Source organism: Athene noctua, chromosome 1 (genome assembly GCF_965140245.1).
Source record: "Athene noctua chromosome 1, bAthNoc1.hap1.1, whole genome shotgun sequence".
Taxonomy (NCBI): Eukaryota; Metazoa; Chordata; class Aves; order Strigiformes; family Strigidae; genus Athene; species Athene noctua.
Genome location: NC_134037.1, coordinates 9,778,938 through 9,805,389, shown reverse-complemented (window position 1 = coordinate 9,805,389; position 26,452 = coordinate 9,778,938). Strand labels below are relative to the sequence as shown.

At 39.9% G+C, this 26,452-nt stretch overlaps 1 protein-coding gene across 5 annotated transcripts in view; it reads left to right on the top strand.

Moving 5' to 3' along the window:
- KLHL29 (kelch like family member 29) overlaps positions 1 to 26,452 on the top strand; it is a 403,320-nt gene that overhangs the window by 321,468 nt on the left and 55,400 nt on the right. For 4 of the 5 annotated variants that reach the window (XM_074895564.1, XM_074895563.1, XM_074895562.1 and 1 more), the window contains 2 exons: positions 7,679 to 7,817; positions 23,255 to 23,454. The exons of the other annotated variant lie outside the window; for it this stretch is intronic. In XM_074895564.1, coding sequence (XP_074751665.1) covers positions 7,679 to 7,817; positions 23,255 to 23,454 — 339 coding nt within the window. The remainder of the gene's footprint in view (positions 1 to 7,678; positions 7,818 to 23,254; positions 23,455 to 26,452) is intronic. 5 annotated transcript variants of the gene reach the window in all.

The following is a 26,452-nucleotide window of genomic DNA, read 5'->3' as shown; positions in this document are numbered from 1 at the left end:
TTTAAAGTAGATTTTCTAGAAATTAGAGGTGTAGTTTATCTCTGAATATAGTCAGAAAATATGTTGAAATAGCTCTACAGCCTAATATAGGGAAATATCAACTCTGTAATGTGTGAAGGCATCCTTGAGGTACCTCCTAATGTCAGTTCTAGTGATGATAATAGCCTGAAAATTTGTTTCAAAACACAATGCAGTGATTTCCCTGAGTTTTTAATATATTTAGAAAGGCTCCATTTACACATAGAGTCGTAGTTGTCTTTCTCAAGTGAGTAATCACCACAGCTGACTTTGTTGACCCTTTCTCATCATTATAAGGTGAGAATTTGTCTATATGAACAATGAAAAATTATTTAGCACAATGGGATATCTCATGCCCAATGATCCTTTGAGTAGAATTACCATATACAGCCACATATGTGTTGTTTAGTTTGAGATTTAAAAATATTTTCCCACTTTCCAGCATCTGTTACTGTTTTCTTTAACAGCACAGGTGTGTAACAGTGTCAACAAGACTAAGACCTAGACAGGTTGGTCTGCACTACAAAGTTCTACTGCCATAGCTGTATCAGCTCAGGGTATGACAACTTCACACCTTGCATTTCACATTGCTGTGCTGACAAAACCCAGCAGAAGATGACTCTCTTTGCTTTTTGTTCAGAGGTAGGTGTAGCTGTGCTAGCAGCCATACCTCTCCATCAGCATATGCTCCATCTTCACTAGGGATTGTAGCTGGGTAGCAGAGACTCTGTAGGGCACAGCCTCGCTGAGCCTGTGCTTGTGGGCTGCAGGGCTCCTATAGTCAGTATTGAGCTTTTCTCAGTTCATTTTGTCTGGCTTAAGAGCATATGAAAGCAAGGCATTCAGGAGATGGCCATGAGCAGTCGAACATTTTCAGATGCCTGTGGAGCAGGATGAAATCCTGTGGAAACTCCGTAATCAATACAGACTGGGAGAGGAGGACTGGACACACCACTATCATAGGCAGTATTTTGCACCTCCACCCAAGCCATTAGCAGCCTTGTCACTTTAGGGCACAGAGCAAGAGTGTTTCACCATTTGTCTGCCTCCCCCATCTCACCAATAAAGGATCCTTATATAGGCAAGTCCCAGCTTTGTTACGCCCCTTCTCCTTCTGCTCTTGATGAAGAAGTTCAACTGGATTTGAGATCCAGAAGGGAAAGTGAAAGTATTTATCTGCAAGAGATTAATTTTCATGTTCTGTGGGGAAAAAAAAAAAAAAAAAAAAAAAAGAGTGGTGTCAGATAATTATCTAATCTCCCTTGGATCTGTCTCCCTGGGGAGACACCCATGGTAGTGCATCCTGCCTGACTGAGTGCACAGAAGGGGCTGGGGCTGGGTTGTACATGAGACATGTTTCTGTCTCTATTTGTCTACAGATGCAGTCCAGATAACCAGGCATTTAATTTTTAGAGTCCAGGAAGGATACTGATTACCACAAGATAATAGCTGAGACATCCTCATCTATTAATGATTTCACAAGGCTTTGCTCATTCCCATTTTTCTCTAATACCATTTCATTTCAGGCCAAAAGACAATAAGGGACCTATTTCTTGTCCTCAATCCCAAGTAAGAAGCTGATCTCCAGAAGTGTGTACTTGTCTTTACACCACATGGAAGGTGCCATAGCTGATGGTGTATTTGTCAGCTGGGAAATAACTAACCCCCTGCCTGATAATCATGGGAGACCCTAAGGGTTGATGTTCAGTGGTAGTTTGTCTGCAGTGTCAGCATGCACCAGGGGAGTGGAGAACAGCCTCAGCCACTTCAACGCCAGGTGTGTCTGTGTAATTTCATCAGACTGGCCTAGTGAGACAACTAGGCATTTAGTTGTTATCATTATGTGCAGCTGCTTCAAGCTACGTGTCAACAGCAGGAGGGTAGATGGAGCAGTTTTTTGTGTCACTTGCCAAGCTTTGGGGTTCTCTGTGTGCCTGTGGACATAGCAGTGAGGAGAGAGACTTGTCAAAAGTGGCAAAAAGTCATGAATTCTTGTGTGGTTCAATAGGACAGGTTCACCATGGTACACACTTTCCCATCACTCGTAACTCCTGTTTGACTGCTAGGTCTTTTGCTTCATAATTTAATTTCTTGTAGCTACACAAGCTCTACCTCTGCCTATCAAAATGAGCAATTGTGTGCAGTGCTGGCACTTAATGGTTAAAATGCTTGTTTTACGTAACTAGAGCATAACCTTGGTAATTAATCTCCTTACTTATTAAGGCAAGAAAGTAATTGGATTTTCCTTCTGGTAACTTTTCTTGGCTTTCCCACATTTTCTGTCCCAGTCATGAAAGCATGGGGCTGTCTGAGCAAGCACTGATCTCTTGCATGTTCTTCACAAGAATAATTACTGATGTTTCATCACTTACCCTCTGCAGTTTTATAATAGGTTAGTTTTTCCAAGCAAATTTTTAAAAATACTGTTTGCAAAACGTGTTCTGTATTTCACAGCTCATTATATTTTAGCTCTTGCTGCCCCCTTTTAAAGCTTTATCTACTAGAATTTAAGTAAAGAATTCTTCATTTAAAGTGGAAATAAACCTGAGAGCTTCCATCATGCCACAGGAGTGTGCATTAGGGAGGATCTTTGACTGGGTATCCAGTCTCCATTGTGCTTGAAATGCAGAATAAATAAACTTGGGGAATAAGTTCCTTGTTCATTTTTATATCTGATCATAATTAATTTTAAAAAAGATTCACTATGTAATTTCTGTTCCATTTACTTCATCTACACAATTGCACAGTAGTTCTTGGTCCTACATTTGATCCAAGGCTTGTGGACTCTTCAGTTTAATTTGTAATTTGTCCATTAATTAAGAAGAAGATAATGTAGTGTGATGGGTGGAGCTGGGGACCAGGAATCAAAGCTTCCAAGTCTTCCTGGCTCTGTTCCTGCCCTGAGGAAAGACACCTTCTGGCCCATATTGTCTCTGGGATTCTCAATATAATTATGTTTAAATGCCCCCAAGCAATGACATGAAAGCTGATAATGGCAAGATAGAAAGTGCTTCCTTTCACAAGCTCCACAGAGATGTTCAGTTGCAGGTTTCAGGTCAAGTCCCCTCTAGCTTCTACAGCTATGTGGCTCGTGTAATTATGGAAGGCCATGGGCGTGTCTATTGTATACTTCTTTATGAAGAAAACATTTAACCAGTCTTTGACTGAGCATGATTTAGATGATGAAGAAGACAAAAAGGTCTAACTTGGTTTCTCCAGTCCTAACACATGTGTGTACCTGGGGCAGGAAAGAAAAACCCTTGCACTACAGATGTGAGAGCATTTGCAGTGATGCACTGAGGAGAGGGAACATCAGTGCCCACCCTGTTGAAACCTTGCACATTAACCATTCTTGCACTTCACTTTCACCTGGATCTCTTAAAAAAAACCCAAAAAAATCAAACGAGAAAAAAGGCAAAGAAAAAACTCTTTGTAAGAGCAAAGAAACCAGAGGAATAAATAACCACTAGGAAATGCCCAGCACATCCCTTTCTGAAGGTTTCAGGAAATTCCATTTGTTGGAGGAAACGCTGAAAATTAGGAGCAGCCCAGAAAAGGGACTAGCAGGAGACAGCTGAGATAATTTTTCACTGCCAGGGCTGCACTGTGTTGTCTCTCCTTTTACAACTCATTGGCAGGCATTATTACCTGGTGAAAAAATTTGTTTTGCAACTCATCCTGAGTCCTCATAAATCATTAATGCCTGGCTAAGCACAGTGTGAGCATTACAAATACTCAAAGAATGAGGGCCCGTTCTGATATAGCCTTGTGTCCAATACTAATGCCTGCTAGTTATTTAGTAATACAAAGGAGCCTCAGCAAGGAAGATCGATGAATCAATGCAGTCTCCTGACTTCCTTCTCCTCTCCACCTGCCTCTTCTCTTTCTAGTTCAGAAACTGAGCTACAAAAAATATAGGACTGTTCATAGTCATCTCTCTGTGGAGAGCAGTGCAGCAAGTCAGGGGGACAAGGAGGGAATTATGGCCTCCAAATATCTATAGGAAAAAAAGGAGCTTCAGTTTCTGATCAGGGCTTGTTCTGATTTCTGTTTTTTTATGAGTGAAATTGCATCACTGGTCTAGACTGATGTTTTCTGGTTTGCATCCATAAATGAATGCATGCAGTGAAAGCACACTGAAGTGTGCAAAGAGAATAGATAGAAACTCTGCCCAGAAACTGCAGGATTGGGTGTAATTAAAGGGTGTCCATGTGGCCAAGGTGGCCAATGGCATCCTGGCTTGTATCAGCAATAGCGTGGCCAGCAGGGACAGGGAAGGGATCTTGTCCCTGTACTCGGCACTGGTGAGGCCGCGCCTCGATTCCTGTGTTCAGTTTTGGGCCCCTCGCTACCAAAGGCCATTGAATGACTCGAGCGTGTCCAGAGAAGGGCAACGGAGCTGGGGCAGGGTCTGAAGCACAGGTCTGCTGGGGAGCGGCTGAGGGAACTGGGGGGGTTCAGTCTGGAGCAGAGGAGGCTGAGGGGAGACCTCATGGCCCTCTACAGCTCCCTGAAAGGAGGGTGCAGAGAGGGGGGATGAATCTCTTTAACCAAGTAACAAGCGACAGGACAAGAGGGAATGGCCTCAAGTTGTGCCAGGGAAGGTTTAGGCTGGCTATTAGGAAGCATTTCTTTCCAGAAGGGGTTGCTGGGCGTTGGAATGGGCTGCCCAGGGTGGAGGGGGAGTCCCCATCCCTGGAGGGGTTGAAGAGTCGGGCTGACCCATCGCTGAGGGATCTGGTGGAGTTGGGAACTGTTAATGTTAGGTAAATGGTTGGACTGGATGATCTTCAAGGTCTTTTCTGACCTAGATGATTCTGTGATTTTGTGGTGCTTAGTAAAGTCCAAGTAATCAACCCATTATCTGGGGGAGCCATTTGAAGACTTAGATACTCAAACCAGCTCTTACAATACAAGAAGTAGCATGGAGAACACATCTATAGGTGCAGTGGCTGAACTTTGTGTCTCGTTATTCAGCAATCTTGGCCATAATCATGAGTTCAGGGGTGGTCTCTACTGTCCTGCTTATCCTGAGCTCACCTCTGAAAACACCCAGCCCCTTTCAGAGTGCAACTAAACTCTGTTTCCTCCCTTCTCTCCTGGAGTGCAAGATTCATCTATGTGGTTGCTATTCATACAGTTGTGCTCTTTGAACACTTAAGAATACTTGATCATGACCTTTAAAAGGAGGGAGTAGAATGAGGTGAGATGGAGATTGACCCCCTTGTGTAAGTGTAATTTAAACTTGTATTGTATAACTTAGTCTTGGCTGGAACCCTTGTCTTGAAAGGCTTCTGCAAAGAAGATGGTAAAGGGCTGACACAAATACTAGAGAACAGGATCTTGAATAGGAACTTGGGAAAGTGCAAATGGAGATGGAGGACAGTAGTTGGGCAGATTTGAAAAGGGGATGACAGAAAACAAAAGTGAAATTAAGTAGGGGATAAGAGAGAATCAGAAAGTTTAGAGGCAAAAGTAACTGTCTTTAAGACAGAAAATTGGTTAGGAGGAAAACGTAGTTGCTTTAAGTGAAATTGGGAAAATGGACCAAGACTGAAAAATAAAGTCATTCATATGTAAAAAGAGATGGAAAAATCTCCTCCAAAAATATGCAGCTAAGAAAGCACCTGGTGCTGTTCCTGTGAAACCACAGACCTTAGTCACATTGACCCTAAAACAGGTAGAACACACTTTGTGTCCTAAACATCCTTGGTCTTTAACTGAGGCCTGAAGTGTTCATGGTTAAGTCAGGCTTTAGGCACCACACTTCCAGCAAAAGCCTGAAACTTTCCTGCAGTAGAGTAAACATTCAGTTCCTCTTTTAAATTCTGCTTAAAATGTATCATTGTAGTTTAGCTCAGATGAATTTGTTAAAAATAATCCCTCCTATAGCACCCACAGGACAGAGTGGTTTATTTTCCCCTATTATAGATCTGACACAAGCCTGCTGTTATTTCTGTGCCCTCTCTAATGATCTGCTTGCTCTCTGGAGAGCACTGACCCATTTCAGCACAGAATAATTAGCCTTTCAGACACTACTGTGTTTCCATTAAATAGACATAAATGTGCAAGGTGACATTTATTTACTTAGGCCTGAAAAATGTGCACCACAGATGTTGGGGCTTGGGAGAACTTCAGTTTCTTTTCACACAACAGTTGCATATTTGCATGCTTTCATGTTGTTTAAGCACTAGTGCTGCCCCGAAATGATTCCTGTTTAGTTCCACTGGGGACGCAGGAGAACGCAAACATCATTTGGGTCTTCATTTCACCATAAGGCCTTCGGCAGTGCTTTGGCAGCCTGGTGCCTGAGCCAAATAGTGGTATTAAATGTGGTTATAGTTACATGCTCTTCAGGTCCCTTTTACTTTGTGTACAGAGGGACACCATGTAAAGAACTGTTGTTGATTTACAAAGCTGTCTGAAGAGGAATGTGTTCAGGGTGTTACACAAAAAATGAGAACCTTGACCTATTGCAAACATAAAATAAAACCAAAATCCTTTAGTATTTAAAATCAGCTCTTCTATCATCTTGATCACTGGCTTCTGAACCACCAGACTATTGCCCAGGTGAAAAGTATATTATTCATCTTGATAGCCACGTTGGTCTGCAGAGTTGGAGGGAAGTCTTACCCTTAAAAGTCCAGCCAGCATATAAAACATGTAGGTTGTTTAGTAGTTCACATCCACACATGAAGACGTGGCATGCTATTATTTCATTCTGTTAGTACCAATAGGCTTCATAAAAGGAGGCATCATGCAAGGTAGGTGCTTTATTGCAGGATGGAAACACTTTCATAGGTTATTTTAATCATTATGATTCTTTCATGATGTGTGAAAGTTGATTGTTGCTGTAAATGAAGCCATTGAAGGCTAAAAAATAAAAATGCTGTGATGGTAAAAATCCTTGGAGTGCAAAAAATGGGAATTGCTATAAAAGGCAGTAATTTATTCTCTGCGTGAGATTATTTTTTATCATAAGGATGCTTTTAAGATAATTCTGAAACATAGACAATTGTAGTCTATATAGCTAAGGCATATAGCAAGATACATTGATAATTTGGCTAATTTCTTATGCACTGTGATTTATGTATTATTTAGATATACTATTTTATTATGTTAACTGAGAGGCTTAACACATTTTTACTATGTTAAGGATAAGTTATTTTTGCAGGTCTTGTGGTTTTATTATTTTGACCATATCCAGTTCATACTGCATCATAATACCATATTTTTACTAATATTATTCTAGTATGTTCAAAACTTATTTGCATTTGGATAGAAATTCATTAGCTCTTGATTTTTATTATAACAAATTATTTTAACTTTTCTGTGATAATGCATTCTCTGTGTTTCTGATTTGCTGATGCTGAAATATTTTGTTTTCATTTTTAACCCTTCCAAATTTAGGATTGTTTTTTCTTTTTTTTCTGTATATATATTTCAGTTGTTTAGACCTACTGGTTCCTGCTTTTTTCTTTTTTCTTTTTTTAATATGTTATGTTCGTAACTTCTGTCTGTGTTGAGCCAATCTTACCAACAAAAATATCAGTTGTTTCCTGTTTCTCTACTTCTTTACAAAAAAAAATGAAAAGTAAAAAGTAAAAATAAAAAACTCTTAATGGGATCCCTGGCACTGTCTGTCTTCTCTGTTCTGCAGAAATGTTGAAGGAGTTGAACCAGCAACGCAGAGCGAAAGAGTTTACAGACCTGAAAATTATTGTTGAAGGCAAAGAGTTTGAAGTCCACCAAAATGTTCTAGCTTCCTGCAGCTTGTATTTCAAGGACCTGATTAAAAGGTTTGCCTTCCTTCCAGCTGTGATCTGCTCTGTTCTTTTGTAGGGCGCATTTGTGTCGCTTTTTTTTCCTCCCCTCTCTTGCAGGTTTATGAAGATTGAATCTCCTGTCACAGAGCCAGTAGCCATTCTTTCCACCTCCTCTGAATGTATTTCCAAAGTGAGACTCAGACCCATTTGTTACACATCTGACTCGTACAGTGTAATTATTTCTGATGAGTAGAGGCTGGTTTTGGCCGAAGAAGGTGTTCCACCACTGAGAGATCTAAGATTTAAACTCAGCTGCTAATGGTGATTCAGACCACAACTAAAAACTATTGCTGCCAATGTTTTAAAGGGACTCTGTCACATATGACAAAAGTCTGTCCTTCGGGCTACAATAAGCCATCAGCATTCTGGTGAACGATGCTGAGACGTCGTGCTAATAAAGCATTTTGAGGATTGTAATCCCTTCACCCTGAAATCTTTGTTACATGCTTTTGTGTGGCTTTTATGGGCAAAGGGATTGATATTTTTATTATTTGGGGACTTTTAAAAGAAAAGACAACTGATGAATTTCTCTAGAAAAGATTGGAAATAAGACGTTTTTCTGGTCAAAATATAGCTCAGTCTGCATGTTAGACTAAGGGTAGTTTTTTCCTACAAACACTCTAGCTTAGGGTAGGTACAATATGTACATTTTCTAAACATTATGTCTCCGCCTTCGCATTTTCCCCCCTCTGTTTCTAGCTGATTGATTCTAAACAGTGCATGATAATCTTTTTTTTTCCATTACATTGATTTTTCAATTTGTATGCTTCATATACTTGCATAGGAATAAATTGGTACTCTCGTATTATTAGTAAGTTAGAGTAGCAAGTAGGGAGAAAAAAAACATGAGGATAACTTTCATTTTTCTCTCAATCATCAGCAAATTAATGCAGCTGCTGATTTTGCCTTGCAGTATTTTCCTGAGCAGACTGAGCCTGGACTGTGCTAAAAAATGGGATTAAAGAACATTTTGCTTGCTTCCAATCCTGTATTTAAATTTTGCCAACTAACACAATAGTGACTGTATTTTATTTCAGGATGGCATATTGGCTGGTATCTCCTTTCAGTGTATTATGTCCTTTTGCACAAAGCTGGTTTTATAATTATGGATATATATTACATTTCTATGATATAACTGTGCTGACTGCCTTATCAATTATTCATAAAAAATATGTTGGCCTGGGAAGCGTGTCTTTTCCCCTCTGTAAATCTAATGATTGCTAGCTGTAGCTATGCCAGATCTCTCCTGTCCTTTCTCTTCTGTCTGCTCATTATCATTTAATTGTTAAGGCTACAGTATATGCTTTTTAGGGTGATAAGGAGTAGAGTCTACAGGGAAGGAAGAATCTTAGAATCAGTTTACAGAAATCCAATAACTGACTGGCCAAAGACTGTCATTTGGATTTTGCTGCAAAGACATCTGCCTGTGTGCAGAAGTCACCAGGCAGCATCTATTTCTAGAACACTGAGGAATCTTGCTACTTTATTATTTAGTTATCAAATGGAGATATACTTTAGATTGATCACTGCATACTTTAGATTGATCACTGCCCTGGTATGAACTCATTTAAAAAACAAACCCAAACTTTTTAAATGCTCTGAAAAGAGACTATGAAAGCAAAACCCTAGATTTCAGCATTTATTGTCTTTCAGCTGCTCACGTAAGGCTCACATGCATTATAAGAAAAAAATAGTGCAAGTTTTAGCCCATTTACCAACCTCACCACTTTTTGCCTTCTTTCACATCATCATCAGCAATAAATATTCCAGAGGTCAATTTATGTCCACAGTCACGTCTCTTCATCCCAGTTGTCTTCCATATATAACTTCAGTTGCACACATGTAACCTTGATGAAGGCTAATGGAGTTGCACAGGTGTATCCAAGGCCAAACCACCTTTATTACTGATGATGATGCCTGAATAAGGAAAAATCCAGCTTGATGTCTAGTTGAGTTTGCAAAACCGTCAAGTGAGAAAAATAAATATTCACCTGTAAACTGAGCAAATGTGTCTTTGCAAGACAATAAACTCAGGGCTGTGGCGTGGAATTTCTAAAGACTTGCTTTTTCGAGGATACTTGCAGTGTAAACTCTTACTCATTTTAGAAACCCCATGAAGTCAACGAAAGTCAAGGACTCAAGTTGTAAGAGGCACTCAGTATTTTGTAGGATCATGCCCTTAATAATACAGAACCATTATAGTTCACAGAGTCAGTGTGTTTATAAATATGTCTAGAATCCTGTCCTCATATTTGTTAGCAATTCATTTGAGACAGTACTTAAAGCTTTATGTGATTAATATTGCATTCTTCATGTTATTATAGAAATCAAATGGAGAAATGGCAGTTTTTCTTAAAGAATAAAAGAGATCTCTTCATATTAAGTATAATACAAAGGCCATTTCAGTCAGTTCATTATAAGGTTAAACTCGAATGCCATTGCAACAGAAGGTACCCATGGGTCACCAGAAACATCACTGAGAAGATGATCTATTCATGTAGGTGCTATGTGCATCCATATAAACATGCAGAAAAATGATCTTTCAGAGTATTTACTTCAGCTATTCTTTACCACAGGCTAGTTATTGTTAACCTCATGTTCTGTCATTGATTCCACTGTGTGTTGGAGTTGGTATCTGATGGTAGAATAGCAAGTAGTGTCTCAAAAGAATAAAAGGGAAATGTTCAAAACCAAGTAAGATTAATTATCCCTTATTCAAAAAAAACCCAAAACATAGACAAAAGGCATAATAAAACTAGACTTATTGCCCATCTTAAATAAGGCTATTTCATGAGTCATAGGAGGGGAAAAAAATGTTGTTTTTATTGCACTGTAGTGAAAACATGATAGCCGTGTTTGATTGACCAGTTCTGAAGTTATTTATTATTTACGAAAAAAATTTGGTGATAAAAGCGCCTTTTGAAACCCAATTATTTTCTCAGAAAATGGTTAATCCTGCAACGTGCTGAGCATTCTGGTCCATCTAGAAAAGTTCTTGTTCCATGTGAATTATCCTCTAAATATATGAGCATGACCCTTTTCAGGTTGGGTTAGTCCAGTCCTGAGCCTAAGCTCAGCACTGTACCAAGCACTGTGCTCTTGGAAGTCTGTTAACCAGTCCCCATCAAGAGTTGCCCAACATTCTAGCCTAAACCAGGACTCAACATTAATCTCCCTCCCAACAGCAGCTGACCATAAAAAAACAATTTTAGTCCTTTTCACTGCAAAATCGTTTGAAAAGGATTAGGTGTATTCGGAACAGCAGGTGTGAAATGTTCCTGATGCCTGTTCCAGTTCACTGTGCCCATGAAGGGAGAAAAGTGAGGGGCAGGGGAAGGATGGGGATGTGTTAAGATGGGTACGTGCCCAACACTGATCCCACTGGTCCCAGTAGGACATATTGCAATAACCTCAGGGGCTCTGGAGCTATAGTTGGCAAACTCAGGACCGATTTTATACAATATTAAACATAATTGGAGATTGATAGGTTTCCTTAAGTTCTCTTCATAAAACCATCTTTGAAGTACATTTTTATGAGGAGGTGAATATTTGAGCCTACATTATGACAGGTATGAGGTTGAGTACTTGGCCTTACTGCTTGCTCCTTCAAGCATAGAGCCTACAGAGGAGTTGATATACTTTATCTGCTCTTACAGAAATCATGTGGTTTGTCAGCTTCTTCAAACTGTGACCCATACAAGATTACTTCGGTATAGGACTGCAGGAGAAAATGGATTATAAATAGCAGCTAGAATAGGGTTCTGTCCCCTAAATGCCATCTTGGTTATTTTGAGTGCACCACCAGCCACAGTTGCTTCCAAGCTGCCTGACTTTGGCCTCTAATTTGTACCTATATTTTAGTAATCAGCCTTCCCAAAGCAAGGGCCTAATTTATGGTACAGACAATGACGAGAAACACCTTCAAGGCTTCCAGAAGGAGCTTCTTCTAATTCAGGTACCTATGTGCGGGCAGGTAGGAGAACCCTCTGGAGCAATGAGAGGTGCTTGTCTCTTGCTGTTAGTCAACCAACATTAAGGCCCAAGGTTGGCATCTAAGGCAGCTTTAGTCTAACCTCACCTTCTAGACTACTGCTATAGTCTGCAGAGGGGGAGACTGACCTCTCCAGGAGGCAAGTCCTCTCACCATAAAATAGGTGTCTAAGATAGGAGGTGAAGGAGGAGGCTATCCCTCTCTACTATTAAAAACAGAGACAAGGTGATTTGCTTAGACTATAAATTATGGTCAGTATTACATTGCTTTCTTCAGGTCCAGCCTAAGCTGGTTATCTAGGCTTCCTCTGCAGCCGTGAGGGAAGACAGGAATATCTGTAGGGTGATTCATCCCACCTTATGATAAATAGCATGAATTGTCTTCTGGAAGTGCTCATTTTTCATTGCCCAGAGAGAAAAGCCAGTCACCCAGCCTGAATTGTAGTTGGCTTAAAGTACATGAATGATTCCTTCCAGAAACTAATGTTAATGTCACATACATATGCTTAAATATGTACACAGAAAGAAAAAAACAGATCAGAATCCATTAGAAAGAAAAAATATCTCCAAAATGCCCCTCTCACAGAGCACAGATTTTCTTATTTAAACCATTCTTCATTTGGGGGAAGAGAGAAATGAGCTCTATGTCTTTGTATCTCCCCTAGAAGAAATGGTGGAAGATGTGTGTTGAGGGAAGGAGGGAGGGAGGGAGGGAGGGAGGGAGGGAGGAAGGAAGGAAGGAAGGAAGGAAGGAAGGAAGGAAGGAAGGAAGGAAGGAAGGAAGGAAGGAAGGAAGGAAGTGGAAAATCCCATGAAGAGGCATCATTTTTTTCCAGCTGTATTTGGGGTAGACAAATATAGCTGCTGGGTAAATGGAATGGCTGATATTTCTGTAACAGAGTTCCACCAGAACATTTTAATTTGCTGCTTTCTTCTTCTCAACCCAGCCCAAAGTGCTGGAATCTCTACCATATATGACATTAATAATCAGAAGCATTTAACATAAACGTCTCGGCCAAAATACTGCCTTTTATAAGCAGACTTTAATTTTATTTCTCTGTGGTCAGTTACTAAAGATACACAGATCCTTTATCTTTTCAAGATTTCATTTTAATGATGCTTTCTAATCTTGAAGTCATCCTGGTTGCCCGATTCCACTTGCACAGAGCAGTAAGTCACATACACAAAGAGATTCGATCAGAAGAAGCAAGCATTTTTGATGCAGTGTAATCTGGCAACGTTATGTTCATCATTCTTTTCGTAAGGAGCAGAGCCAGTGACTTCATGGCCAAATTGCTTTTCCACAATACCTTGACTCTTTTTGCAAGTGTTCAGATTTTTCTTTTTTCTCTCCTAAAATAGGGTTGTATATACTCTCTGAGGGCTTGAAGGCAGGGCAGGAGGGCAGGAGAAGTAAAGCATTTAGGGCGAGACGACCAAATTTCTTTTGCTTTACACCTATACTGAAGACAGAGATGTCATTCTGCATTTTACACCATTGTGTGGAAAGGCAGCATTTGGATGCAAGACAGAGAAACCTGCCACTATCCATCTGAAACAGTCTGACAAAACTGCAGAAGCATTAAGGTGTCTGGAAAACAGACTGTCTGGTTTGTGTTTACTTTGTAAAAAGCCCAAAATGAGAAATAGCAGATGAAAGAAAAATCTACTCTTAGTGACCCTTCCGTGTTTTCCCGCTTATTAAGAACCATGCTTTTAACTCCGGGAGAGAAGCAGGCAGCATTTCTACATCTGCATGCTTCAGCTCCATTGTAGAACAGAATGAATGTGGAAACAAATTATAACATTTCTTTGAAAACAGAGAAATAGGAAGTTAAAAATATCATGTTTGTTTCAGGTGCCAGGAGATGTATATTGTGCCTAGACATACAGCATCAGTGGTTTCTGTTAAACCACTTAAGGGAATCTATAAGAGTGGGAGGTTCGTAGGACTGTAAAATATTCTTCACCCTTTACTGCCAGGGTGCGGGTGTAAATTATGCTACGGATGCCATTTTTGCCTTAAACAAGGGACTGATAATTGCTGTGTGTTGGGCACAAAGTCTTGGCACAGGAAACAGCTTTCTGCTTTCGGTGGCCCGTTTCCGTGAGCGCGCTTCACTTGCTCTGCCTGCCCGAGCAGCCACACTCCCACCCGCCTGTCTTAGCTGCCTGCTGGGTTTCAAATTTTGCAGCTGCCAGGCCTTGGAAAACATGTTTTCATCAAGCAAAAATGTATGGTCTTCTACATAAATGAAATTCGGCTTACAAATATTCAGTGGTGTTTCTGGGCTGCCACGCTAAGGAACTGCCACAAAAGCCATAGCAGGCATTGCAGCCCGGCTATTTCTAGCGTGGGGAGCGTGGCCATGGATTAGAAGGGTGAGGGGCTTGGGCTGGATGCTGGTCTGAAAGGAGGGACACATTGATGTGCCCTGCTCTGAAGAGAAACCGTGGTAAGGAGGACAGAAATGCTCCTTTTCAAGCCTTGAGGTGCAGCACAGAAATTAAGCTTCTGCCTCGTAATGGCTGCAGCTTGCAGAGGCACCGAGCAGAATCACTTAACCTCACGCTCCACTCTCTCATTGACAGCATCTCTATTTACTGTAGTTTGGGCTTCTCGCTCACATAATTTCTAGACACAACTACAAATCCTACAAATCTTATCCAAGGAATGACAGACTAATCACCCCTCTTGCTCTGGCTAGACCTATCTGCAAGCCATGCAGCTGTCATACAAGCACTCATAAGATGCCGGTGTGGGTGACCTACCTATATTTATTTACATCTCACAGCCTTGTCTAGGCTCAACTGTGTTGAAATTTAGGGGTGAAAGGGAACAGTTATCTAACAAGGTGCAGTTCAAGCTAAATGGATCAAAGACAACAAAAAAACTTCCACAGCACAGAAACAGGAGCTGTGTTCTTGAAAGCTGTCATTTTTGGGCCATTTCCAAAAGCCAGGCTTGCCCTAAAACACGGGTAATCAAATTTCCGACTCCAGCGTGCTCACAGGTAGCTCCAGGGATCAGCAGTTCACTTCCTTTCATTTAAATCATCAAGGATTAGCCACTGCTGGATTGGAATAATGAATGTGAATTAATATGACCAGGTTATGATCATATCAGATCACGATCCCCTCTTTTTGCTTGCATAGCGCTAAGCTTCGGTGGCGAAAATACTCCAAGCAATTCTGGAGGGTGGTGTGGGCAGGGATTGACGGGGTGAGAAGAGCTACCTGCCCTGTCCCACATACACTGTGGCCATAGATGATGCGATGTATTACCTTTCATTGATGTCTAGAGAACAGGCTGGCTTTACATATACTGTAGAAAAGCACTAGCAACACCCTATAGCTGAGCAAGAAAGAAACTGTGCTGACAGAATTAATTCTAATTACTGAAATGCTGATTGGGATCTTTGGGCACTACCATAATCATAGTAGTCGTAATAAATAATAATTGTGGTTATCATTATTTTATTATTATTTTCCCTCTAGACGTTATAATGATGAGAAAAAGCCTTGGATAGACTTACCTAGATAATTACTTGTATAAATTTCACCACATTCCTAAGAAACAGATTTATTAGCTGCATAATGCCAGCTCTCTGCTAAGCTGGTTTTTGATGGTGTAATAAATATCATTAAAATAAATCAGATAGGAGTTGGTTAAGGGGGTGAGCTTTAACTTTGATGAGAATAAATTTTTTATTCTGTCATTTTATTTTTAATCTTCCTTCCTATATAATCCACCAAAACCTGCTTGCATCTTTTATTTACTTTTATCAAATAGTATTCCTCACCCCAGGCTATTTTGCCACATATTTGCTGAATTAGGCTGCCAGAGATACTTGCAAACAAGTTAGATCCCACGCTGTTAGTAAGTTGGCCCAGTTTTTTTACTTCTCCAATAGTACCTTGTGAGATTCAGTTTATTCTCAGCCCCTAGCAAAAGTCTAGGTCATGAAATGCTGTTCTTCCAAGGGCACTTGCTATTCACTTCTTCATTCACTTGCTAGTCGTTTAAGCCAGCATCTTCAAACTCGTCATCTTCTTTCTTAAATCTCAGCAGGGAGGCAGATTTGTGCCTCCGACTGTGATCTCCGACACTATAGCGTTACAGACTGCCACTGATCCCGCGCCTTTAGAAACAGTCTTGACCGAGCAATTAGATTGTGTTCCGTTAGTGAATAGCATTAAGGCTATATAGGAGACGTGGTTCTTTTGTTTGTTTTATTTTATTCTGGCCATGTTGTCTGTGAACAAAAGCATTTGCTGTTAATCCCATTGCTCGTCTTGGTTTGTAATGATCATTTCTGTGATGGTGATTTAGCAGGAGCTGCTAGTGCATGCCCAAGCTCACAGACATTAATTTTCCTGATTTTCTTCTGATAGAGAAGGCGCAAACTGGCAGCATTTGACCCTAATAAGTTACACTAGTCTTGCCAAATTTTGTTTGCCTGGAACAAGGGATGCTCTTTGTATCAACATCCTGGTAAAAAGTGAGCAAATGGATTTGTTGGTCAGGTAAATTTTCATGACAAATTTGCAAGCCTGTGTTTAAACAATGTAATTTATTTAATCTTGTGATTTTACTAGTTCTTTATCGTAATCATACAATAGCACCATTACATATATATTTTCTTCTCTCATGAGGCAGATGGATAGTGGCTGAGGCTCAAAGATAATATTTATCTACAAGATAGTATAATGAAGGTAGAGATTTGCAAGTTAATACATTTTGAGCTGATAAAATAATTCCAAAGGAGAAGTGATGTTAGGGTGTAATTTATTTTTTAAAAAATCCTATGTAATAGAACATTCAGTGCCTTATGACATACATACTGCAATGATGTTGCTCTATAAATGTCCCTTCCTGTCATCATTTACATGATTGATTACCTTGCAGCTGCATAAGCTTGAATACCTCAGTAAATAACCTGTTACCTCAGTATGCACATGCATCTTGGTGCATGTGTCATGGAAATGTATGTCGGTATGTTTAGGCATCTATGCTTTTATACCTCATGAGCATGTAATTATGATAAATCAAGCTCTTCAGTACGAAATACAACTTTCCATGTAGAGTGCTGTGTCTCTTCTGTTCATAGCTGAAGGTTGGCTATAATATAACAAAGTTTCTTTGCTGCTTCTCCCAAGATAAATAGATATGTGGGGTTTGAACCATTAATAACTCTGAAGATGATGAAAAGTCAAACAGTGGACAGTTAAGATGCAGCAACATTACAATCTCTTCTTTGCCTGGAGTTTCAATGCTTTAAGGACTATGTTCCACAGTAAACAACACGTTCAGTCTAAATTGTATAGACTTGAACTGGAGTTTCTAATGAGCACATAGCTAACAGACTCTTAAGCCTCACGAGAAGTTGCCTCTCCTAGTCTGAAATCCTTTCTTTGATAATCAAAATAATATGACAGAGATAAAAAGAAGTAGTTTCTCTTCATTTAAGTGCTTCATCTTACATGAAAATATTGGTCTTCCTGTTTTCTGGAGACCAAAACACTGTCCAGGAAAAAAAGCAATTTTTAAAAAAATTTGTGTGTGTGTGTGTGTCCTCTCTAACTGGGTAGCAAATATTTTGTCCTAGTAGAGTGGGAACACAGTTCATGTATGGTAAACATTTATGTTCCTAATTATGAAAGCAAACCAGCAAGATTGGCATGTCAAGCTGATGGGGCAGATCCTGGGGGGGCATGAGGTGGCCAGCAGACAGCTGGCTGGTGGGACAGGCCATTGCTTTGGTCTATACAAGGAGAGACCAACCCCAAAATATGGGCTTCAGATGCCTCAGTCCAGGTAGAGTTGGAGCTCCTGCCAGCATGCAGGTAGTCCTGTAGCATCCCATTAGATCAAACATGCTTTTAGTGGAGGATATTCAGATTCCTGACTTGTACGAGATCCTGAGCAATAAAGATAGCAGTCTTTTTTTACTGCAGTACAGAATCAGTGTGTATTCCTATTTCTTAAAAATAAATTCTGAGTGTAATATGAAGAAAATTGAGGCTATATTATGGAGCTAGCTCTTTGCCATTGTCTCCTGTAGGGAGAAGCAGGTAATGCTGATTGGCTCTCTGTTCACAAGAAGTGATGGACCTTGGAGAGGCAGAAAGAAAAAGATACACACCAAGTCCCATGTGTCTGGTGAAAGATCACAAATGATAATTCTGAATGTGTCTTTATTTTAAAAGATAATCCTTTTTTTCAGTACCCTTTTGGAGCACAAAGCTAAAATATATGTCATACCTTTGAGTCTACGGCACAGTGAGTCATATGGCTTTGAATGTAAATAGGTGTCACAAACTCTGTCAGTCCTCCTGTTCCCAACCAGGCAGCCTGGGAGGAAGCTGAACCAACTGTTCCTAGGCAGTAATGTACATTTACATAAAATGTTTCACATTTTTCATGTTTATTTCGTGCAGATGGCTCCATTTTGAACATCCAGAATTTGTTTTGACTTTGTGACTATAGCTTGTAAACAGAGAGTTGGCTGGCGTCTGTACCGGGTATAGGTAGCTTTTCATATTTGATCTAAAATTGAGTGAGGCTGTAGCCAAACCATTAGTCAGTCAGAATAATGTTGCAAGCTGGTTAAAGGCAGCATATCCAAACCATGAGGGAAGCCTGAATTAGAGGCAGTAGCGCTGTCCGTAAATTGACAAATTGATGCGCTAGCAGTGTTTCACCTACACAGCTACTTTATCCAGACTCTAAATGCAGCTTCGCAAATCAAGGCATCTCACTATTAAATGTTTTGAACTGAATCACACAGACATTCTGTTACATGAAAACGTTGATACAAATAATGCAGGGAAAATGCATAGATATACATATATTTATAACTCAAGATGCAGAAAACTCGGTTGCATCGCTATTCAGCATGAAAACACTAGTGCTGATTCTTGTCTGCATGTATTACATGTATGGAAATTATTTTCAAGGACAAATGAATACCAATAATGTAAAGTTGTCTACTTCTTGTTTTGTCGGTTCCACTTCTAAATCTTGCAGATGAGGTTTTAGGGTTATTTTTCCTGCTATCAGATCGAAAGATTTTAGCTCTTTTCTATATATTATTTAACAGAAAGTGACACTGATTTTGATTTGTTATTTGAGAGTGTAGTCAAGCCATCTTTTGCTTTAAAAGGTTCCCTGTGCCTTTGTCTTCTCTAGTTTAAGTAATTATGTTGAAGGATAAGTAGCCAGAGTATATTCAGACTTTGGCTTTATGTTGTTAGACCTAATTATTCCAGACAATACAAAATACTTTTCAGTAACTCTCCCCTTACCCATTCCAAGTGTATCTGTGCTTCCTGCTTATCTGCGGGTTCAGTTCTGCTTGCACATTGCTCAGGTCTGTCACCTTGCTGGAGAAATACATGATTTGTAAATCTGAAAGAATTCCCCAACAGCTACCATAAAATTAAGCTGTTAAAGAGCTCTTGGAGCTTGTTTATATGTAGACCTAAACAAACCTCTTTGCTGTTTAGCTCAAGATAAATCTTTTAAAAAGTCCTGTTCTAAATCACTTCCCGATTTTAATGAGTTTATATATCAGCCTTTGCCAGATTTTTACTGTAGCAATTCTCCAAGATTACAGCCATGATAAAGTAAGGACTAAAATTGTTTATTATATATTATTCTTCAGAAGCAAAACTTTTTCCCCCAGAGGCTGTTGGGAGAGCTATTGATTTTCTGCCACAATGTGAAATGTGTGACCTTTATAATATGAGCAATGATTACAAGGCCAATAAAATGACATCATTCTGTTTAAACTTTAGAGTTCACAGGGCAAACAGCAAAATGTACCACATTTAATGATGTCCACGGACGATAAGTGTACATTGCCTGAGTTCAAGTGAGACTGAAACATGAAGCAAGCAGGCTCTTCATCCCCAGAATACCCCGTATTTGTGCCAAGAGTGGGGGAGCAGGAGTGTTTCTACCAGGTAGACTGTGTCTTTTCCCAGCTCTTAAGGCAAAAGGCAGTGCTTTTCTGAGAGCAAACTTTTCTAAATGTTTGCATCTATCGATGCCACTGACAAAACTCCTCCTGATGTGATACAGGATGAGCTATTTGGGGCACAGCTGTATACATTTGTACAGATTTTCCCCAGTTCACTGCATTTGCTTTTACAGGACTAAATTCTATTCTTGTGATACAGCTTTAGCCACTTCATTGCAGTTCCCCTAGAGTAGCTGAGAGAAGGCTCCATCCCAAATAGATGAAGTATAACTGCACAGAGCATATTGATGTTCTAATACACATGAAAACAAGGAACACAGAAAGCTTTAGTCAGGCTTGAAGGGGGATGCCACAACCTGATTCACTGAAATAATTTTAAGAATAAATCTATGGAGTTGCCCACTTCAGTCACATCAGTCTGTTTCCGCACATTATTTTCTTCTCTTCCTTCAAACGCTCATTTTTGATCCATTAGGTCCTGCTTCAACCAATTCCCTGTCCATTCTCTGGCCCATACGAAGCCAGACCCCAAGCATGGAAACCAGCACAACAGTGCAACGTATTTCAAAGCATCATGGAGGAAGGAATAGGGATAATTTTCTTTCCCATTTCTGGCTCATTGTGTAATATCAATAATCTCTGTAGCTTTGTATTATACTTGCCATAAGTGGCTCTAGTGATTGATTAAACACCTTAGCTTTTCTTTGACGTTTAATCAATTGCAGCACAGTTTATTGCTTGGTGTATTACAAAGTAAAAGAGATTATTACTTAATTATTCTGAAAAATAGCAGCATGCAGTTGTTGCTAACATCAGTATGTGTCTACACTGACATTGGTGTCACGTCATCCTCTCCTTTGTACCTCCTCATCTCTGCTCTGGAAGAGAGCATGTGATTCGTGCCGGCTCACGCACAGTCATTGCCGCAGCCATCGCCAGCGCAGTGCAATTAGTGGTGTTAAATAAATAATTGCTTACGGTGGGGCTTCCCACAGTGCGAAGAGCCTGATTCTGTCACTTGCTGGGTACCTCTAAATCCCACTTAAATTTTAGGCAACATCCTTATTAACCAGACCACATGAATGTGAACTTGTTGTCAGGTACAAACCGCTTCTGGAAACAATTCAGCAGGAATTACATCAGTACCAGGAGGCATTTTGATAGCCTAGGGTGCAGCACTGGATGTGTGTACAACTGGAGATAAATCAGATAGGGGGCATGTTATTGCTATGTGAGTGTGAGAAAGAAAAACAAATAACATTTTGTGACATCCTCTTGAGGATCTAGGAAATGGCAACTCTTCTGTTCTGACACCTGAGGTTTTCTGCCTTGAGTGCGAAATTGAATCCATATGCAAGAGTTCGGAAAGAATATTGTGGTGTGATAAAGCATAAGGATTCAGGGTAGCATACAGGGTAGTACATCTGTGCTTGTGGGGGTACCACAGGGATCGTGATCAGTATGTATTCTTACCCATCTGCTTGTGCAATAGGATCTAACCCACCTGTATTCCCATGCAAAGGGAAAGACCAATATTTAGAATTGAAAAATTGGGTTTTAGTTCCTTGATTTGCCCCTGACTTTCTCTATAATCACAGGCCAGTGATTTTCTCTCCTTGTGCCTCAGTTTCCTTTTGTGAATAGGAGTAACTGTTGTTTACTACCTTGGAGAAGCATATGAAATTAAGGACTGCTCGCTGCTCCTCCATTGTGGCAATGGACACCATCTAAATACTTTCAGTAGAAAAATGAAATATCTTTAAAGCTTTGATCCTGCAAATTTTCATTTGAAATAAAGCTGAGCCCTTGGCTTGAACAGGGCTAGTCAATGGAAGACCCGTGTCAAAGCATCCACTGCAAGTTTTAAGCATTTCCCAAAAAGACTTCAGGGGTTATTTGGGTGGGTGGGGTGGGGTGTCATGAGGGAAGAAAACCGAACCTCGTATGTTGTTTATTTTTCCTCCATTATAGTAGTAGAGGTCTGACCATCACCTTTCTAGGCAGCTTTGTGAATGCAAGAGGTTGGTAGTGCTCTTACTCATGCTTAAATTGGCATTGCCTGTGAATAGTGATGCTTTGGCCAGTCCATATAAGTCACGCAACATCTTCTGTCGGTTTTGTGTCGATTGTGCAATGGCTTTTGCAAGTACTCTAGCAGAATTGGAACGAGCAGACGTTGACTGTCCAGTGAATAGAAGTTCATGTTTCTTTGAGAAGGTGCTGGATGGTCCTAACCATTAAAAGAGTTTATTTTCTTACTCCAACAGATTTCCCCTCCCCTCCTTGATGTTACCAAATTTATCATCACTTTTGTCTTTCAGGTGTAACCTGTCTTTAGTGTTGCAGACACATCAGCCAACCATGCATTAAGAACTGGGCCCTTACTTTAATTCAGTATAATTTTCTTTTTGTCCAATAATTTCACAAGCACTAATCCACACTTCAAATGCAGGAGATACTTTGATCCCCAAATTGTTCAGCACTTCATGCAGGAAAAACCGTAGGCCACAGTCATGAAACTCCTAGAGGATGGCTGCTGGCTTCCTGTGGCAGAGCTGGTTGTTGTTTTCCCCCCTCTCCCTTCTTTGCTCTAACCATTTTGTCTGTCTATCTTGTCTTGTATTCAGTTTTCAAAGCAATTGCCATGAAGGGCTTCCTTTTTTTTAGTGCCTAAAAGGGAACAATAGATTTTTAGAATAAGCATATATGTATTTTTTATATTACACCCTGTATATACATATCATATCTATACTTTAATATAACATGCTGCGAAATTCACGCTAAACAGAAATTAATACTTATTATTGTTATTTTTTATGAAAAGGTCTTTAAATGTATCTTTAAATGCACATGACATTTAAAATTATTCCAGTGCTGGATTCCTGAAAAAGTAGATGACCTTTTCTCTTGAAATTGGAGAGTGTTTTTTCCTTAACAGTTATATTATGCACAGAAGATGAGATGTTAACCAAGATGTTAAAATGTATTGTTTCCCTTTGAAAGCTAATCCTGTTCCTCATTTTCATTAATGTTGGCTCATTCATTTTTCTTTTTCTTTCTTTCTATTCTTTCCTTTCCTTTCCTTTCCTTTCCTTTCCTTTCCTTTCCTTTCCTTTCCTTTCCTTTCCTTTCCTTTCCTTTCCTTTCCTTTCCTTTCCTTTCCTTTCCTTTTCTTTTGCAACTGTTTTTGCATGAAAATGCAGAGTAGCAATAAACAGATTTTGCGTAAGACTTGCTTTAAGACTCTTCTCTTTCAGATCCAGTTAAAGTTTTTAAGTTCAGTTATTTTAAAATTCATATTCTTCAGTTCCGTAAACAAAAATAATGGAGAAATATAATGAGGTGCAAAGCGATTTTCTAGCCCTCACTAAGCAATAAATGCCAACAAAAGGGGGATGGTGTAATGTCCGTAATTTAATTGTCTGCTGTTACTAGGTCACCACGAGACAGTAGCAGAAGCGGGGAGAAGCTGGAATTGGCCATGTCCAACCTCACTGCAGATGTCCTGGAATTACTCCTGGAGTTTGTTTATACAGGTTCTTTGATCATAGATTCAGCCAATGCAAAAACTCTACTGGAAGCTGCCAGCAAGTTCCAGTTTCATACTTTCTGTAAAGTCTGCGTTTCGTTTCTAGGTAAGAATCACTCCATCTCATCTAGTGCAGTTTTAAGATCTTATTTTAAGGTTTGTAAGCTTTTCTTCTAACAACTCTTAAAAGATAATTAGGAAACACGAGATTAAACATAATAAAATAAAAAAGAAGTATTTGTTTGTGTTAAGATTTGAATTCAAAATTCCAACATGGTGGCAAGTGGGAAATGATCTAGAGAATTGTAACCTGTTGTTTGAGTAACACATCTTGGATAGACTTTTTTCTCGAGTCTTGGTTCATACTTGATATCACGGTAATACTTGGTTTCCCAGAGATTGATCACTGCACAGATACCAGGCTGTAATGTATTGGTTGCTTATAACTGACAGCAAATGGTGGGTGCTACACCAGGCCAGCTTGGTCAAGCACTGAAAGAGTTGGAGGTGGACTCCCACAGAGGAGTCAGGATCTGCAGTTTTCTTGCATCCATGAGAAAGTCTTTCACATGTCCAATGTTCTTGTAAATAAGATCTGACTAAATACTCCAAGTTGAATGTTTGCAGGGTTTGTTCTTTCACTATGGTCTGATGGTTGTGTCATCATTAATGGTAGATGGGAATGAAAGGTTGCTGTGCCCTCCCTTGGTAACTGGTGTGCATGGGGAGTGTTTGCCCCAGCAAGGGTGTCCAGATCAACATCATCACCAGTGCCTCTGTCCTTCCTCTCATGGCCACATGCAAAGTCCTTTCTTCTTGTCTGAAGCACCATGTCATCCTGCTCTGTGGATTTTCTGTATATTTTCCAATACAGACTGTTGCAAAACAGTCCAAGGTGACCAACTCTGTTAACTAAGCTTTACTAGTCTGAACTGGAACCATCCAGCCCCATTTTGTCATGGCAGAAGAGGAACCAGAACTGGAGATCAAATGAAACACATGTTGGTTCAAATTCCTGCCTGTATCACATGCCACTCCTTCACTAACATGGCTATAATATCAGTTAAGGAGACAGTAATAATTTTCAAATTATTAACACAAACTTAGTAATACAAAAAGTGTGAGCTTGATCTTATTATGAGTTACTTCCCACGTCCAAATTCCAAGTATCTTTTTGAACATCTATTCAGGCTCCCTCAACTTGGTATGGAAGATGTTATTCACTCTGGATCCTAAATATATCTTCAACACATGAATGATAGGTTTTTCTTGGACAAATCACATTTAAAATTGACATATAGAATTACAGAGTGTGGAAGATGAGAGTTTAGAAAATGTTGCATTCATTTAAAGGAAAAAAAAAAAAAAACTCAAATGAGTCCAGTTTACTGCTGAGTTAATTTTTACTGCTAAGCTGACCTGCTGGTAAGATGAGTGGTGTGACTAGGCTGGTACAATGCAGGCATCAGTAAGGATCTGTGATGTTGTGTTCTTCTCTTCTTTCCAGATTTTTATATGTCACTTGTTTAAAAGTCTGTTCTGAAATGGGTGGGAAATGGGGAAATGAAATCTATGCTTTGCAATCCCACTGTGTTGACCATGCAACTTGAGTGAGGGCTCTGGTTCTGGCATTGCTTTCCCCCTGCTTCCCTTGATCACCTTTTAATGTCATTAGATCTTACTGCCTTTCAAGGAAGAGGAGATGTGTTTAAGTTGTGCTATCTCTAAAGATTCAGCCACAAAACTAAAATACATTTATTTCACTAAATCAATGTGAGATTTCTCTTTTCCGATAGTTAATATTTGAATTCAGTGAACCATGTTATGGTATGAAATAGTAGAGTTGGTTATAAGTTTAGTGATATATGGGGAGTCGCTAGAATTTTGTATTCTCATTTGGAGAATTCATGGAGTGTAATTGCTTATTTTTATTTATAGCTGTGACTGGATTGCTCTACAGAGATAGTAGAGCATTTGCCATCTAAAAAGTTTAGGGAAAGGTATTTTGTCTTCTCTGTGGCTGTGTTTTTTCTTCCCAGCCACCTCTGCTCCTGACATAGCAAAAATATGATAAAAATCTGGGGTTTTTTCCAGGGTTTATGGAGGATTCATCAGTATAAAGAGCAATTCTTTCCTATCAGTGGCCACGTCTAAATAGTGAGAGAAGCGGAGGGAAGTCCAAAGAGTCCCAAAGAAGTAAAAGCCCCAAATTAATAGGTCTGTTCAGCACAGCACAGCACTGCACCATCTCAGAGGAAATTCAGGTCATCCTTGCTCAGGTGTGAAGCTCCAGCAGGGTCCTAACTGGTTGATGTCCAGGCAGCTCTTGTGTCTCTATCCTGGGCCTCTCAGCAGTGTTGGGTACAGGCGCCGCAAATCTACTTGCACTTTCTGGTGAAACATGCTGCAAAATGTGTCAGGAAAATCGTTTCATTTCAACAGGAGATTTCTTAACCAGCTTCACTGGGCTAATTATAGCCATGTTCTCTCTCTCCCCCACATGCTGTCTCCTCTGCTTTTGTCTAGACCATGAGAAATGACAACAGTTTTATGCCGACTGATGCAATGATGCTGACAAGTTCGTGCTAGCGCCATATGATAACCGGGCAAATGTTTGCAAACTGGTCAGGACATCATAGGTATTTCCTCCACCCATATGGCTGAAGAGGGTTTTTTTTTCTTTTTTTAAGTATTTGTTTTATACTATCATCACAGTCATGGCTCAAATCGGGTTTGAGGTGATTCATCAGTATCATGGTTTGGATCTGTGATGCAGGGACCCCCATCACAGGAGTGAACTAATTCTGAGCTTGTACTTCAGCCTCCTGCTGATAACATAAAAGTACTCTTCCTTAAGTCTAAAGAAGATGGCGGAACCTGTTAGATTCATGAAGCACAATAGGAAAGAGCAGGTGCTAGAATTTTTTTAGTCTCCTGGGCAAAGGGCACAAAGACAAAGTTTGCAAAGGGTATGAGAGGGAGCCATGAGAAAAACTGCATGACAGACCAGCAATGAGACCTGCATGAACAGGCATAGGCATCTGAGGAAAGAAGAGGCCTTTATGGTCCTTATGAATTCCAGAGAAAGTATTGTGAGTAATTTT